Here is a 17,977-nt window from a genome sequence, read left to right as displayed (position 1 = left end):
TGTTCATCCCCCATTTAGGCTGAGAAACTTTCTCCATTATTTTCTGAAATTTTTTTCCCATACTAGACCTTAGAAGTACTCCTCCAATTAAACCTACACTATTTATGTAAACAAATATTTACTCCACATGGTTTGACTGAATTCACATAATCTCCAACTGTACAGATAACAGGGACACAGCAAGTCCGGTCTGCAGTACAAGCACAGGACCAGACCCCAAATAAGCAATAGTTTATCCAGACAGCTAGCAGTCTTAGATTTAAGTTTTGCCAGTTAGATCCCCCTCTCCCTTTTTAAATCCCATTATAGTTTTGCTTGTTTGTTTCCATCATATTCCAGTTTTAAATTTACATCAGTGTGAGACTGGGCAACACCTTACTGTGCACATCACCTGAGACTGCAGTACTAACATCATGTTCACCTTAACATAATGCTTACTTTAGGTGGACACTTCGTTGTTCTAAATATCCATTACTTATAGTCTGGAAAAAGTGAAAATTTTTCTAGTAGGAAAGCAGCTGTCAGTGACTGGGGAGACCCGTTAGGCTACTGGAGTGCTTGGAGACCTCCCTGCAAAACACGGGCACAGGATGGGCAGAAGAATCAGGGAAGAGCTCAGATCAAACCAGACAATGGCAGCAGCTCCAAAGGCAAAGCAGTATTCAAGAAATTCAGTCTGAAGGGCCTTGAGTTAACTATTAATATCCTATAACCAATATATAGGGAGGGAAGTGAAAAGTGGGCAGGTTGGCTAACAACCCATTGAGACTGAACCTCTTCAGAGCACTACTAGAAATTGTATTGAAATAGCAGGTACCACAGAAGTGGAATCAAACCAAAGAGAAAAGAAAAAGTAGAAAAAGCACATCCTGTGACAAGAGATACTAAGTTCCTCTCACAAAAATCTCTGGTTTTTTCAGGTATGTTAACTTTTGAAGCACTACCTAGAATTAGATTTTTTACTATTATTTTGCATACCAGAGTGAAGCAGTAGATAACAGTAGGGATTTCACTGGCTATGCCCAAGCTCACTAAGACACATTGAGTTTGGCTGAGCACAAGCAAAGTTAAAAAGGAGACAGTCATAAGATTTGCAAGGCAATCACTTATTTTTTTCTGTTCTCCTGCTTATAACAATTAAATACTTCTATATTGTTAGTGCTATCAAGGAATGGACAAGTTATGCTGCTCTTGCTCTGTATGATCTCAGCCTCTTAAGCTTCAGTTGCACCACATGCACAGACACCTGCACCACACACACAGCTTTATAGTAAGATTTTGTTGTGATTCCCACCAGCTAAACAACAATTAGTGGCACCACCCTGCAGACAAATCGGCTTCCTCCTTTTCAGCTGCAGTCATTTCAGATCTGGCCTTTCCACTTCCAAATCCAAATTGCTACCAAAGTGCTGCTGTAAAAGTCATCTCTCCTCCCTCACTAGGTCCATCTTCTGGATTCTGCTGGCCTCCTGCCAAGTCATATCCAAGTTGCTTGTCTTCACCTACAAGATCTTGCATAGCAATAAATAACGTAGAAATTACCACAATGTGCTGAGGAATTACCAAGTCCTTTCTAAAAGAATGGAGGATTAGACCTTTGATTACACTCCTCTCCATCAATTACAGCCCAGTCACAATTCACACCCTACATCCTCCTCCACTGCACACTCCCTTGCCCAAGCTGTCACTCCCAATCACAAGGGCAGTTTCTCAGACTCCCCCTGCTCCAGCATCCCACAGGAAAGAGGCAGATCAGAGAGAGAAGCCCACAGTGTCACAAAGCAGAAAGGGAACATGTGCAGAACAGCACAGCCCCACACAGAGAGGTTTCAGCAAACTCTCTCCTGGCTGCAGCCTCCCTCCATGGCCTGTCCCAGCCACCTGAGCTGGTTTGCCACTGCAGGAATGGCAAACAGCCTCTGTCCTTGCAAAACACGCAAGGTTTACCTTTATTTTGGGACACACAAAGGCAGCCTGAGAGCAGAGGGACTGGCAAGCACTCAGCGTGACTGGTGCAGTCACAGGGCTGCAAACAGAACTGGCCTCCAGCTCATTCTCTCATTTTCAGACCTCTTTAACCATGCTCAGGGCTGCACTAAGCAGGTGGCTCTGTCCCGATCCCTGCCTGCAACTTTGTTGAGCCTGTCTAGCAACACATTCAATTACAGTTTGGAGATTAGATGACCAAAGATTAACTAAACACTAAATAGAAAAAAATCCAGGCCTTCTGAGACATAAATCTTGCAAATATAGTTCCATAGAGCACAAGTCCAGATTCCTGGATAGTTTATTATTCTGTAAAATCTTCACTGTAAAAGACTGCATATACTTGAAATTTGCAAAGGTAGCAGCTTAAGTTATTTCTAGTCAGCTCATAAAAATCTGTCTTTAGCACTTTTTTCCTAAGAAGAAAGAAAGAAACCCAGACATACTCTAAGCTTAGTGAAAAGATAAGACTCTGGATATAATACCAATATGACTTCACCTTTTATTTTTTAAGAGTTCGAAACAATACTGGATGAAAGTTTATATGTAAGCATAAGGGATCTGCCAAAATGAAAGTGAAAACCCAGCAAATTATATTTCAGACACCTTGACATATTATGCACCATACATGCTGTCAGCTTCACTGTCCTTTCCTTTGCTGTAGGCCGAGTGCTTGAATACCAATCTTATTAAACTACAACTCTGAATTTATCCACTATATATAACATTCCAGATGTCGTACCAGCTGGGAACAGGCCCTTAGGCCATCTTTGGTTGATCTCTTAGTCGCTTTCCAGCTTTTGCCAGGCATTCATCCAAAAATATGAAGGAAAGTGCTAAAAACAGATGTCAGAGTTAATGTTTTTTCTTTTTTTTCTTCATGGTAGGAAATACAGAAAACTTGCACCCTACACCTATTCTATGAAATATGAATGTTGTCAAAAAACCATAAGTTAATTTTAAATTAAATCACAATGTAGCAAAGTTAATTTTTACACTGTTTTTCTGACAACAGGCCAGCCTCCATCAGTCTGTTCTTTGAAAATATTATGTGGTCATTTGGATTTTTTCATTAAGCTGGAAAATCTTCTGATGTCGTCAATCTGCAAAAATGGTTTCGAGTCCCTCATTTAAGAAAAATAATGGTTAAAATGTAAACTAGATTGATTGCAATTCATGGTAAGCTTTATGACAAGGCTGGAGTAATGGGAATTATTAAATCAGTACACATCTGAGCAATGAAAGGGGAAGACCGGTTGGCCCCATCATATTACAACGAATTATTTCAACTTCCACTCACTGCAATATGAGCAGGAGATGCTCAGATCTTCCCAAGAGGTGCTGTCTCTCTTTGGGGTACTTACAGGAGTTTGGAATTTCAAAGATCAGGGCTGGAGACGAGGTTCTGATCCTGCTGACACTTTGGAACATGTGCCCCTTTCCTTACAGAGCAGCTCTGACATGCACGGGAGTCCTCACAAGAATTAAGTTATGTGTGTGCAGAAGTGCCTGGCCTGTAGACTCCAAGGTCTGTGCAAGAGGAAATCTATTTTATCTGCTCTAGACAGGGTTTCAAATCTTCTGTCCACACACACCAGAATATTAACAAACACATGCAGAACCAATTCTCAGAAAGTCCTCGTGGTGCTGCCCGCAGAGCCTCCCCTCAGTATGCAGCAAAGTACAGGAGATATTTCCAATATGATTACACCTTACAAGGATGGTAATCTCTTCTGACACTCTAAAGATATCCCTTTTAGAATTAATTTTGGGGAAATAGCCTTCATTTAAATGAAGTCACTTAACTGCATTGAAAAGGGAACTTTCTTAAGAAATATTTTCACCCTCCTTTTCTTTGCCTCACATTCAATTAGAATGCAGAGCTGAAAGTATGAGAAAAACAGACTATCCTATAGCCTCAATATTGAAGAATCAGGAGAAGAATGAACATTAACTGGCAAGTTCACTGTAAAACTTTTTCAAATGGAATAAAAAGGGCAGGACAAGTTTAAAACCTAGCCCTAGTATTTTAATAAGAGACTTAGGATATAATTCTGATTCATAGATTAGAATGCAATATTGCCCTGAATAGTTACCACTGGAGCCAGCACTCAAAGGTGGTAAAATTTCATCGTTTATAGTCTAATATTTGACCATATTTTATGTCATCTATTAATAATATCAAAAAACATTCAAGCCAATGCACTAGTTTTCTTTCAAGCAAAGCTGATGCATTCTGAGTCTTTTTTTTATAAACAGTTAAAAAAAAGGTATTTTGCCATATGTTTTGTTGATATTGTAAGACATTGTGTGAGCTGCCTGAAAGACCACAGCTTGTTTCTTCAGATTTATACCTTTTACAACCATATTACTTAGACAAAGGAAGATCACTGACTTATGTGGTACATCTATCAAGATATATGTGTATTTTTATCACTTATGCATGAGAATGGAGTAGTAAACTACATTTTGTCAACATTTTTTTAGGTGATTTGAGTACAACATAATTGCTGAAACAGATCAAATATTTTGAACATGGGATTCATTTCAGCATTCATGGTATGTAAATAGGTTTGCTTGTATAAGTCATAGAAAATTCTGTGATCTTGACCAAAACTGGAAGCTGGGTAAAATAAAGTTTACTGTACAAGTCTTCACACATCACTTGGACACGAGATTTGAAAGAAACAAACACACACTACTGAACTTATCTGTCTGCAGAGAACTGAGGCTGGAATGATGCTGGTGCTTTGCAGCATCTATCCCATTTTCCAGTAGTTCCCTGGTCTGTAGTATTTCTTTTGGGGTACCTGAATGCAACTTGCCTGAAATCAATGGCAAATCTCTTTTTGCAGTAAAAAAAAAAAAGAAGGGCTGATCCAAAGTCTATTGAAATTACTATGATTTTTGGACCAAAGCCTAAATAATCAGGTAAAGGAGAACATATCTTGTATTTACAATTGCAACCATCTCCCAAGGGCTATTTTAAAAACTACAAAAACATCCCACATCATACAGCAGCCAATTACTACTAATTTTTCTCACCCATGTGCAAATATTCTAGTCTGCTTCACGATTCTGTAAACCAGTTAAATGTTCGGTACCATTTTATAAGTCCTTTTTCTCTCATGCAACATAAAAATGTTAAATGAATAAAGGCTTATGCCATCAAAGAACAAAAATATCTTATGGCATTATAACACAAACAAACAAAAAAATTTACTACCAATGAGATAATTTTATAAAGCTAGATTACATAGGCTCAAGTGGAAAGAGGTCAGGTTTTATAGTCTTAAGAGTATTTAAAAAGTCCAGATTGTTTCCAGTTCTCAGAGGTCTGCCTTTCTGACTGCCTTTCTTTGCAGACCAAGAATCAGCATAACAGTTGCCTGTCTATAGGAAAGTGGGGGGGAAAAACAGAGAATAAAAAGGAATGTTTGATTTACCAATCACCAAAAAACGTGGAACCTACAATTTGTGTCAAATGCATTATAGTACTTTAGGCTAATGCTCAAATCCAGCATTATCATTTACCAAAGACCATGCTAAACACTCAGCCAAGCACTGAGCACCTTCAACTATTGCCTCAAATCACATGCAAGCATTTATTCCTGTAAACAGTTTCAGATATGCAAAAAAATCCATTGACACTCACAGGACATCCTGCATGCCTGAAGTAGCACCCAAAGTCTCAGTGCTTTCTTGGAGGAAATGGTTTAAAGGTATTGGTAAATAGCAATAGATTATGGTCCAAACAGTAAAGCAACTGCTTTATCTGAAAGAGAAGAAAATCAGAGCCTCCATACCATGAAAAAATGAGTAACAAATTCCATATACTTTTTTTTTTTTTATGCAAACTCTCTCACTTCTATTTCTGAATGTCATGGACACCCTCTGTACCCCTAAGCCTCCAAGCCAAAGCTCAGCAAAAATGCTGGCGGGAAGCTACACCTACACCAGACACAACATAGCACTGGGTGTTTCACATCAGGAGAATTAAAATCCTTGGATCCTACAGTACCACAACCTGCAACACATTCTAAGCTCTGCCAATAAAAAATACAGTTGTCAGTGGTGATCCTGTCAATGAACCTGCATTTACCATTTTTCCTGTTATTGCCAAAGTTGATAATTAATGTATTGTCATTTTCTCCCACATAAGCAAACAGCATTTGAAGTCTAATAGTAGTTTAGTAAGTTAGGTTTAACTGGCAATGCTGACAGTTATTTTGAGACAGTATAGAACAATTGGAATTGTAGAGAGGTTGTTCTTTAGCTGTCCCAAGCCTGGTTCATTATGCAAGTATTAATGACATAAGGAACCCTTTTAACTATTTATAGAAACAAAGGCAAAAGATGCAGATTCTTAAAAAAAATTTCACTTCATCCTTTATATTAGTGGCATAGAAATTGGAAGAAATTCATGTTCGAGTACATCTCTACTAAGAGGGTCATTGTGACATTCAGTCTCTCCTATTAATAATTTCTCTACACTGAAAAGGCCTGAAAGGATGCCTGTTAAGGATATGAGGGATATTATCCACATGCTCAATATATAAATCCTATTTAAATTACCCACTGCCTTGCAAAACAATGTAATTCTACCAGAAACACCTTAACACAGGATAAATAATTTTATCAAACAAGCATTTTCCTAATCATTATTCTAGGGACAGTATAAACTGAAATCTTTATCTTTTTTTTGCTAAGGCTTTCCATGTTAAAAGGAAGAAGCTGCTATAAACTCTGATAGGGATTTAAATGTTATCTGTGGCAGAAATGGCACAGAAAGAAAAAAGAATACATATTGATCACATTCACACTTCATGAAAAAATCAGCAATACAATTTTATCTTCTCATTTGTGCAAAATTTAACAGGAGCTTAAACAGCTCAAGAAGTTCAATAAATTTAGCTGAATTATCAAAAACCTAAATACAATCTCCTCTTTTCTTGTTTAAGACCAGAGAAAAAACAGTTTCAAAATGTTTTTGCTGTATAAGTAAAGGATTAATGCACCATTAGGCTTTATCAGCCTAAAGCATCCTCTCATCCATGTATATCTGAAGAATGACATTCCAGTTCCAAGCACTGCATTTCCCACAGTACTTGAAATACATCTTTTTGATTTAGAAGCACTTCTCTACTGTATCTCAATGAACTCTTATTGATAGATGATAGCAGCACTACATCAGGGCTATGTAAGCACAGGATTATTTCTGTTACCTCCAGACCTTTCAGTCTTAATTTAGAAGGGTGAACCTAAGTCTTTATCAATGTCAAAATTCTTGGATAAGAACACGTGCCAACTTCTGGAGATTCACTAGGGGCATGATGAGGTCAGTGGGAAATTCACATTGCATTGTATCAATCTCTCATGATTTAATCGTTGGGCTTCTCTAAAGAATATCAAATGAGCACTTAGTCTGTATAATGTTCACTCATTTCATCAGGTGTCTTGTTATTAGTCCAGTGTTGCAGAACTGAGTTAAAGAATTTACAGTAGAATATTTACCCAAGTACACATCCTTCTGTCTGCTCCTTGGAGAATAAAAGGTTAAAAATAAACAAAAACAAACAAACAAAAAAACCCCCTTTTAATTTATTGCTAGAATCTGAAAAATGTATTTGGGAAAACAGAACTGTAAACATTGGAACATGAAACACTGAATGTGAGTTCAAAATTTTCCACCTTTTATGAAAAATGTGCATGGTAGAGAGGCTAGAAAAGGAAGGTACTTAGTGTATTAAAGTGGGTTTTTCTATATAGCTCAACCTCAAACTGAATAAACACCAATTTATGACCCTAAAAATATGTCTAAGAAAATAAGGAAGAGAACCTGCATAGTCTTTTATCTTCCACCAGAGCAGCCTCAGTATCTGTCCATCACCCAGGGGAGCAGGAGTAAGAGAAAAAACTAAAACTTTTGGTCCATTCTCCTTTCTTCCTTGGGAAATCATTCTGGGGGATGACCTTGCAAATAAGGGGTCACTTCTGCTACCTGGGAATCCTGTGGCAGCTGCTGAGGTCAGTATCATCACAGCCACAGAAGGGCTACAGACCCAGGCCAGGGAGTTTCACCACACAATTTGGTGGAATAGGATTACAGCCTCCTGGAATGTATTTGATCCAAACTGAAATGATATAAAATGTGTTTTCTGCAGAAGCTGTACTATTACAGATTCCCTGTGAAGGCTGTTATACTGCACAAGGTGAACACCTACTGGCTTCTGGAAGTATGATTTACACACAGAGACCTTTGGCAGGGCTGGGACTGAGGCTGTAATAGAAACGAAGAAAGTCTGTAATTCTTAGTGCACAAAGAAACATGGACTGCAAACAGCAGCTCCACTATTTTCTCTGAACAATAAAACCCTGAACTGAAAATGGTAGTTGGTGCTTTAAAAAGTGCCAGCTCCCCATTCAGTTTGCCAATAAGCAAAAGTATTTAAAAACAGTTTTCAGTTCACTAAGTAACCTATCACACACAAGTAATGATATAATTACTCGTGCATATGCTGCTCACACACTTCCAGCCAGCAATTAGCCTAAACAAAAGTATTGTTTGAATAGGATCATGCCTGACTTATGCAGTACCAGTCTCTCTAAGAGTAGTTGTGCCTGAAATCGTAAGTGGTTTTCATTTTCTCTTAATCCTTGCCTCCTTTCCACTCCAAATCAGAAACACATTTCACTTGATTACAGAGCTAACTTCCTTACAAAAAAATTTAAAAATAAAAAAATAAAAACACACCCTTAAAAATAGAGACCAAAATTAAACTTGTGAAAAAAAAAATGAAGGTATATGTAAAAAAATGAATATAATTGAAAATATCAGGGAACGCCTTCAAAGAAACACCAAATGATGCTTTTTATCTTCACAGAGCCTTACAAACATATGGCTGTAAACTTCTTAAATATGATTTAAAACTCATTACGGGCACCTGTAGGATTAGTATGGAGTAGCACAAACCTGACCTAGTAATTTGATTTGTTACTTACACAAGATATCCCAGCTAAGAGAATGGAACGACTTGCAGGACTCAAGTCAGTGCAATCAGTGTTATTCTAGTATCAGCAGACTGGCTGAGTGAGGACTGCAAGGCCAGACCTCTACATAGCAGAAAAGGAGTATTTCTAACAGTGCTGAAATTCCCACAGCCACGTATTAGTGGCCACAGTTCTGGTGCTTGGATAAAATGAAGTTTATCGGTTCATTCTCCAAATACACAAATGAAACCACCAAGTGTTCCATCGTGGAATGTTTTCATTGTAGAAGAATGCCTGAAATAGTTTGTGGCCACTTGAAAACAGTTTGTTTATTCAAAAAAAGAATCTCTAAATGAAGAGCTAGACACTGAGGTTTAAGACCTTAAGTGTTTTTAATAATTCTGAAAGCTTTTTCAGGGTATCAACAAAAATGGCTTGTCAGAGAATAACACAAGTTTCAGGCTCCTTCTCAAATCGAGAGTACTGAAGCTTTCTGTGCATGGGTAGCAAGTGAGCCACAAACTACAAATCTTGCTCCCTTCCCGGGATTAGAGCCTGTCTTCACTGATGTGTTAATTTGCAGTAATGTCCCTTACATGACTCATCTCCAAGCCTGAAAACGTGTGGCTCCATTTCTCTGGTGATTTAGTTGCAAACTGCCCGGCAGAGGAATAAAAAGGCTCAGAGCAGCAGCAGAAGCAGCTGACACCCAAAGCCAGGCTGTGACTCAGGTACCATTCCAGAGGCACAGAGGATGGCAACCAGCAGCAGGTGGAATGGGGAAAGATGAAGGAAATGGAGGAAAATGGCTGAGAGCCCAGCAGGACCCATGAGACAACTTCTGTCCACACAAGAGTTTCCCTGGTGTAATATGAAAAACTTACAGAACAAACACAAACAGATATTGCTGCCAGAGTGCAAATAAAAAGGTGGAGTAATAGGTTCCATCAGTTTATTTCAATATTAATTTTTGAAATAATTCAAATCCTGGGCTCCACTGCATTTTTTCAAATTAAGACTTTAAATGCCATGCTCCTTTTCACCCTGAAAAAACAGAAGCCAGGACAGACAATTTCTATTTGTGGAAAACAAGTCTTAAATAAGAATATTTATTTTCCCAATTTTGGCATTCACTTCATAACAAGGCACTTTTCTAGCAAGCCCAAAGAAAGAATTAAATTAGTTATTATACTAATTACTAAATGAACTGTAGCAGCTGCAGCCTGGGTATTACAACTTGCACATCTAGGTGAAAACAGACTGACCAGTTTCTACCTTCCCTCGCATAGCTAAACACTCACAAGTCTGATAGTGCAGATTTTAATTAATATTTTTTTAGAAACAATAGATTTCTTTGCCAAGATTGGACTACTTAGAGCCATATATCTAATTCCAGAATCAGCCTATCCTTGTTGTGAGTTTAAACTGGTAAACATCATAAAATTTACAAGAAGCAAGGTCAACTAGAAAGCTAACTGGTCAAGCAAACATTTTCTCACTTGAAAGACAAACTTATTTTCCTTTTTCTTTCCCCTTCTTTACCCACACCCCCAAGAGCACTCTCAGCCAGCCAGCCAATCAAAGTGGAAATGCACTTCAAACACATTCAGCCCAACCAAGCTTTCACTGCTGTCCTTCTTGGTGGTCCGTCATATGGAATGGTTTTAATACTTGGAAGCAATACCTTAAGTGTCAGAAAACAAGAACATTTTATTTCTGCAAGAAAGCTTTCCAGTACTACTAGTATTTTGGAAAAGAAAAAAATTCCTTGTAGTAGATTAAAAGGTGAAAAGCCAAAAGAAATCAGAAAGAATACTAGGAAACTATTCCTTATGGCAAGGTTCAACATGTATCTCAAAGCTAGAGAAAGGGCTATTACTTGCATATTTATTTAATAATTTCATTCATTTTCATATATTTATTCAGTTATTTAATTATTTTCATGAATGACAGGACGGGGCATATTTTTTTTAATCTCAAATTTCCAACAGCAGTTGAAGTCTTTGACTACGCATCAAAATCTATTTGGTACCAAGTTAGGTTTAAATTGCATTGACTCAGTAGAATTTAGAAATGCAGGATGCAATGCATTGATACAATACATCACTTGGTGAACAATACAGAAGCCTTTAGAAAATGTCAATTTGAATATTTCTACATTTCTGTCCTCTGGGATCCCTCAGAAATATTTGCTTTGAATCACTGTTTTTCCCTGAAGGTACAGCAATAAATGTGTCAAAACTATAATGTCCCACTCTATGCAGATGTCACCCCAGTGAACCAGTGTCAGTATTTAATCAGATCTTTAAAGGCATTTTCCTCTGTAGTCATATAAATGGTAGAAAATATATTCTCTGAATTGTTAAAATATCTAGCCAAAGAATTTTATCTGCATGTAATTCTTAAATACACACAGAGCAACAAAATATGCAAAGAGGTTAGTGCAGTCCTGTACAAAAATGAGAGCACAATCCTGCCAGATTAAACCAGAACAAAATGTACTATCTTGCATGTACAACATGAATCCATGTGTAATTCTGCTGGGCTAGAGCAGAGTACAGTGTGTTCCTATTAATATTTACTCATCTTTCATTTCAAACTGTAAGCTTGTCATTTCAGATAGCAAATACTTTTGAATATTTAAGTAACAGCTAGTTCTATTTTACTGAGATTACTTACTAACAAAGGAATGAATGATTCTGATTAAACTGGCTCCCTGCTTGAAAAATATCACACACAACAGCCAAAGAAAACCCCTTTGAAACATTCCTGTGTTTGGAGGATGTAAGGAAACTAATCTTGGATCATGACAATGATGATGCTGCTATATAAAAATATTATCCATCTATCCCAGGAAATTTTACTGGCCTGCATAAAAGGAACAGTGCAAGGAGGAAAAGGGCACACTGGGGAAGATGGGGTTAGATGGTTTTCCTGCAAGTGTCTCAAGATTGGTTAGCCAAAGAACAGAGGCTGTGAGCCACCCTCTTCTCCACCTCCATCCTACAGTCTCAGGAAAACTCTCTCTCCCCTTTTATCTGTTCTGTTCCCTTCCACGGACACAGGAGGAGGAATCACCTCCACAGCACAGCAGATCAGATTGATGTCTTGTTTTACTGGAGTCAAGTGCACAAGGTTACTTCAGTTTCCAGGTGTAATTTGGGATGTACAGGAACACCAGGCCTCTGTAGGGATGCCCAGAGGACAATTCTGGACATCAGGGAAAAGGAAGGAATGTATTTCCCAAAGGCCAGCAGCCTTTCACAGTAGGACAAGATAGAAAATGAACTGCTAAAACCAAATGAAGGAATTAAGATGTGTGAGAAGATGCTGCTGCAGTCTTTATTTATGTGCTAACCTTCCACTACTGATTCAATTTCTGTGTTGGGTAGGTTAAAATGGACTTTCAATGTATATATATTACTCTCTTTTTATTCACCTGTGTATTCTTATCACATTTATCATATATCAAACATATCTATCCCATCTTATAAAAATTCAAGAGATTACCTCATAAAGGATTCTCACCCTCTGGTTTTAAGACTTCCATCCATTCATACCAGTAAATGTCAAAAGAAAGAGTTGAATGAAACACAGAAAACAAAAAGATCTCGTTTTCTGACCCAGTTGGACCATGATACAAATGTATTAACATTTCAGCAAAAGTATAACTGTATGTTATTACAAACCTATGAATAATTTCCTAGAAAATCAAAGAAAATCTTTCTATTCACCAAAGAAATCCTGGTTTACTTGAAGGAACGTAAAGCTAGAGATATAGATCCATTCCCATCTGCATTCAATGTATTCATAACTTTTAATAAATAATGCTTAGGGACTGAATTTTCTTTCAAAAGAAACTTCTGCTAATACAGTTGCTTTTACTTTCAACATTTTGATGTTTCAGCACCACTTCCAGTTCCAGGAATTCAAACTTAATTTCATACTGCTAAGTGTCTGGGAAGAGAAGGCTTCAAAACTAAATCACATTTATGAAAGAACAGAAGCTGGCCATATCCTAGATCCAATTCAGATCTCAATGGAATTAATGGAAAACTTTCCAGCAAATGGAATTCTTTCCATCAAATGGAATTGGGCTTGGAACTTGCTTCTTTATAGAGCTATGCTGGTATTTGAGGGCTTTTCAAGGGGATTCATTTTGTTTGTTTTTTAATCAGCTATATTATTCACATAGTCCAAACAGTCTAGTCAAAGATTCAGACTAAGCCTCTGTTATATTTGATTTATCATCTTCTCAAAAACGTGCTCCATTAAATGGAAACTATTTTGATCAAAGTGTATAACCTTTATAGTGTTTTTCAACTACTGTCATTAAATGCAGCCTGAGTTGCAGCTGCATTTTACTGTCCTATAAGTTATTGCTTTCCCAGGTGTTTGGTCCAAGGAAGGTCTTATCCAAGAATCTTTTCTGTTGATAATCAAGACCCTCTAGGGAAGCAAAACTATGAATTATTGTAAACATTTAAACTAAATTCAAATAGCTCACAGTGGCTCAGCATGCTTTCTATTGTAGCTTTTCTGCTTCCTTTTGTCTATCTAAAAACATTGTCAGTTTAAAGCTTAAATACACTCACCTCAGTTGTCTCTTTTAGGATAGTGATGAGCAAACGATTTTGTTCAAGTAGTTCCTGCAAGGAGCCCATCACTGACAGAACCATACCTTGTGATGCAGGGAAAGTTTGGCTCTTCTCTCTGTAGGAAGTGTTTCCTAACAAATTCCCTCCTTTTACATTGAGAAATGTACTGTAAGTGTCTATGAATGTAATTCAGACAGTTTTGATGTGAAATTCAACTGACTCCTGGAACACATTGTGTTATGAGTAAATTTCCACAGCACGCCACACATTTCCTAGGTTTACTTCAGATCTTTTGCCAAGATTAACAGCATTTCTTTCATGTTGCTTTCTTTACATTTATATCTATATTCCGTGTTTAACATAGTGTTTCTATGGGTCTGGAGAAAGCATTAAAATTTTTTAACTTTGAAAAAAAAAATTGTTTCTTTCTAAACAGTGTTCCATCCACTATTACACTTCCCATTTGTTTCTTTATAATTCACCCAACCTTCCCTTACAAAAACTTCATGAACTAATACAATATTCTGACTTTTCACAAGCTGGAAAATGCAAAATCTGTCTAACACTGATTTTTACGTTAAATAAAACAAATTGGGTTAAGTCAAATAATTCATAGAAAGGATAATCACTTCAAATTCTACACATTTTCCAGACGTAGCTGTAAACATAGATTAACACATCACTAAAATTGCTGCTTTTGTCTCCACTACATCCTGTTATTATTTTCCAAAAGTGGTTTTACTTATTATTTACGCAAATAAGTGCCTTAATTTGGATTTTGCATAGTGTGTTGTCATAAATTTCATGTGCCTTCAAAAGATAACACACATTCTCTATCTTAATCTGTTTCACAGTAATCTTTATCTCAGAGTTACATGAACCAATCAATCTCTGTAATTTTGACACATGGCACACTGACCTGGTCATCATAACGGTAGGTGAGGAACTGTTCCCCCGTGGTATCCTCAAGAAAACTCCCCTGTGGAGAAAGTGCAAACTCAGGCAAGAAGTATGCACCTTGGGACTGCTCTGCTCGTGTCTGTAAGAAATTCAGAAAGGTCACGTTACACCTACTACAAACACAAGTAATTTTAAAAATATATTAATATAATTACAAAATCTAGACATGAACTTCTGGAGGAGAAAAACAAAAAGTGTTGTGTTTTTAGACATGGTATTTCTAGGTGGATATTTTGCTGTGATGGAGACATGCTAAATACCTACAGAGGTTCAAACCAAAACAAGTTGCCTCAATAGCAGAATAATCTACTAAACCAAAGAAGACCATCTCTGGCTTATCAAACATCACTGCTCAAAGACATTCAAAAAGCAATATTACACTTTCTTTTTCTTTATACACCTCACTAGAGAAGTGGCTACTGCAGGCTTTTGGTTAAACATAATGTCTTTCTTTTTACAGGAAGACACAAAGACAGACTCATAGGCTAACTCAGCTTAGAAGATACCTTGAGGGCTCATCTAGTCCAACAGGGTTACCTGTGAAGCCATGACACCATGAATTACTTTCCTATCTTCCAGGAAGATATTACTGCAAAGACACAGGGAGTGGCAATGACTGGAGTGAACACAGCCAGTGCTCCATATTAGTTCAGGATGCTATTCATAGCTGGGGAAGAGCAATTGAGAACACACTGGCAAAGAAAAAAAGGTTTATTTCAAGCTACAGAGGAGTTAATTCTGTCAGAATCATAGCTGGTACCTCCAGCTGGGCTGTCTGACACCTGGGCCCTGATGACAGAAACAGCTTTTGCTTACAGGATCTGTGCCTGGTCAGCAATCACAGCACACCTGAAGTGTGCTCAACACACCCTGCACATGCTGGGCCAGCACCATCTCACTGCACTGGAGGTCCCAAGCAACCCAGCAAATGTTCTGCACAGACTCTTCTGCCTTTATTCCCTCTGCATTTAACACTGAGAAACCAATTGGATTGCATACTGGAGAAAATAAGCAATCATCTTTTAAATGCAGATTATTGAGTCCAGCTGTGTAGGGAGGACAAGGCAAGGAGATGAACATTACCTTCCAAAAGGTTGAAACCTTACAGGGAAGAAAAAAAAAGCCTGAAATGTGCAAGTTACTGCTGGACATTTACCAATGAATAAACTTAATAAATAGGAGTGTAATTAAATGGTATATTTTGACATTTTCACAGCAATTTCACATGAAAGCAAGCAGTTGCCATCACCCAGTTTCTAGATTCTTGGCTACAACTGTACCAAATATAGGTGCCAGCTAACTAGAGATTTCTAAAGTAATCAACATAATTTAAACCAGTTTGTGGTGGAAAAGGAAGCTAAGACCTACTGCACTTTCTCTCTTGCAGTAAGTTCACCTTCTGAAGACCACAATTTATCTCATAAAAAGCAGATGCCATGTCATTTGCAGGATGGTCTGGAGAAGCTTACAATGCCTCTGCTTACTCTGTTGAGAGCTGTCAGCTTCTCACACTGCAAACCCCATCAGTCATGACAGCATCAGATTAACATACTTGGTTTAAATCAAGCAGTCTTCATATAAACGAGAAATAGCTTGCAAAGAACATGTCTAGACTAGGGTAAAGGTGATATTTCAGCATGCAAGACTGAACAAGATTACAAAGAGGATTTTTTCAACAGGCCTACATAAGAGTAATTCACATTCACACCATATTATCATTACTATACATTTCTGTAAAGCTTATTGCAGCAGAAATCTCACTTTTACACTTTAGCCAACTGACCTTATTTATGCATAATTAAGTAATAAAATATGGAGAACAAATCTACATTTGGTAACAACAGTTTCCCCATAAGACCACCAGAAGAGGTCCCCAGCTCTGCTTCCTGCTGAACCTGAGCTGGCTGCAGCTGATCAAGCCTTGATGTGAACCTAACCCAGACATGGAAGGGGCTGACATAATCTGGCATCTTTCCCCACTGGTTTCACTGGGCTATCCATTGATCCTATGTGAGGGAATATGGCAGTGATGTAATCCTATGATTTCAGCACAGGGCTAATGGATAAGAGATATGCATTCTAAATCTCAAGTGGCCTGGGTTAAAGTACTTATCATTTCTACCTCAGTTTTGCCAGGTGTAAAACAATTACAACTCCAACTGACCTATCTCAATGGTGTGTTGTTAAGTTTGTATTTGTAGAATACTTTGGAAAAGAATCCTGTTAAGTGCTAGTGATTTATAACAATATTTTTGGAAGATTTGCCTAATTTAGAGGCAGAAGACAACCAAAATTACTCCATCATACTTGTTAGCTAATTGTATCTATCACACCATTGCCTAATTTATCATTAAAAAATTGTCAGTAGGATACATAGCAATAACCTTCCTTGTATCTCGCATCTTTTAAATTAAAACATTTAAAATAGAAGCTCTGTGCACATTAATCGGTCTTATGCTTTAAATATAAAACATGCCAATATTTGAAGCTGAAATAACAATTTGATAAACATAACAAGAGAAACTAGGGGTTTCTAACACACATTCCATTTTCTTGTGAAAAGCTTATGAGCAGCTAGGCACTTGAGGAGCAGAGGAATGCTTGCTAGATTCAGGCAAGCAAAATCTGGCTTCCAAGCGTGGAAAAATTCAGGGTAAAACGTGGATACTTTGTAAGGTTACACAGGAGGTTACAATGGAAACTGACATTCAGCTGCAGCAATAGGTACTGCTACCTGTCTGGTATGAGTCAAGTCAGACAGAATACAGCCAAGCAATTAACTAAAAATAAAAAACAAACACTAAGAACACACTATCAGCTTTCGTGGCAAACTGATGTCGAAACCAATTAATTACATCTGATAAAGAACTCAAACTGAGAAGTTAATTTTTAAAAAAATCAAATCTTCAAATATTTAAAGAACTCTTTCATATCCACACACCAAAGCAGCAGAAAAATATTTTTGCCCTCTAGATGCAGGCACCTTCAAATAAGCTGCATGTTCCTAATGCACTTTCATTCATACATTGTACTGAACATAAAATATAATGTTTCCACTTAGTCTATTTTATTCCCCACCGAGGAATCTACCACTGCTCCTTATGAGGCCTTTATATTTCTATGGGCACTTTGGCTTAATCATAATTCAAATTTCAACAGTCTGTGGGTTTATAGTGTATTTGAGATCATCTCTGAATGACTTAGCTAATCTGATATAAATTCATATTTTAAAGTAAAGACTATAAGTGCAAGTTTCAGAAAAAAATTACATTTCATGCTAGTGTTTTAGGTCTGTTTAATGGCCGGTTTAATCTCAATAGCTTTAAATTAAATGTGTCAAGTTACAAGTACACTTAAGATATAAAGCAGGCATTTTAAACCAGCTTTTGAGATCTTAAGCATATAAAGACAGTAAAAGGTGATAATGTAGCCAAAGCAGATAT

The 17,977-nt window shown here is 37.4% G+C and overlaps 1 protein-coding gene across 5 annotated transcripts in view; it reads right to left on the bottom strand.

Annotated features, from left to right (window-relative positions):
- ADAMTSL3 (ADAMTS like 3) overlaps nucleotides 1-17,977 on the bottom strand; it is a 172,788-nt gene that overhangs the window by 128,080 nt on the left and 26,731 nt on the right. For all 5 annotated transcript variants that reach the window (XR_015806521.1, XM_088172562.1, XM_088172565.1 and 2 more), the window contains exon 3: nucleotides 14,494-14,613. Coding sequence is in view for 4 of the 5 variants with exons in the window: in XM_088172562.1 (XP_088028688.1) it covers nucleotides 14,494-14,613 (120 nt within the window). In the remaining variant the exon portion in view is untranslated. The remainder of the gene's footprint in view (nucleotides 1-14,493; nucleotides 14,614-17,977) is intronic.

This window comes from Sturnus vulgaris, chromosome 13 (assembly GCF_052056855.1).
Source record: "Sturnus vulgaris isolate bStuVul1 chromosome 13, bStuVul1.hap1, whole genome shotgun sequence".
In the NCBI taxonomy this organism is placed as follows: domain Eukaryota; kingdom Metazoa; phylum Chordata; class Aves; order Passeriformes; family Sturnidae; genus Sturnus; species Sturnus vulgaris.
This window is presented reverse-complemented; position numbering and strand designations above follow the sequence as displayed.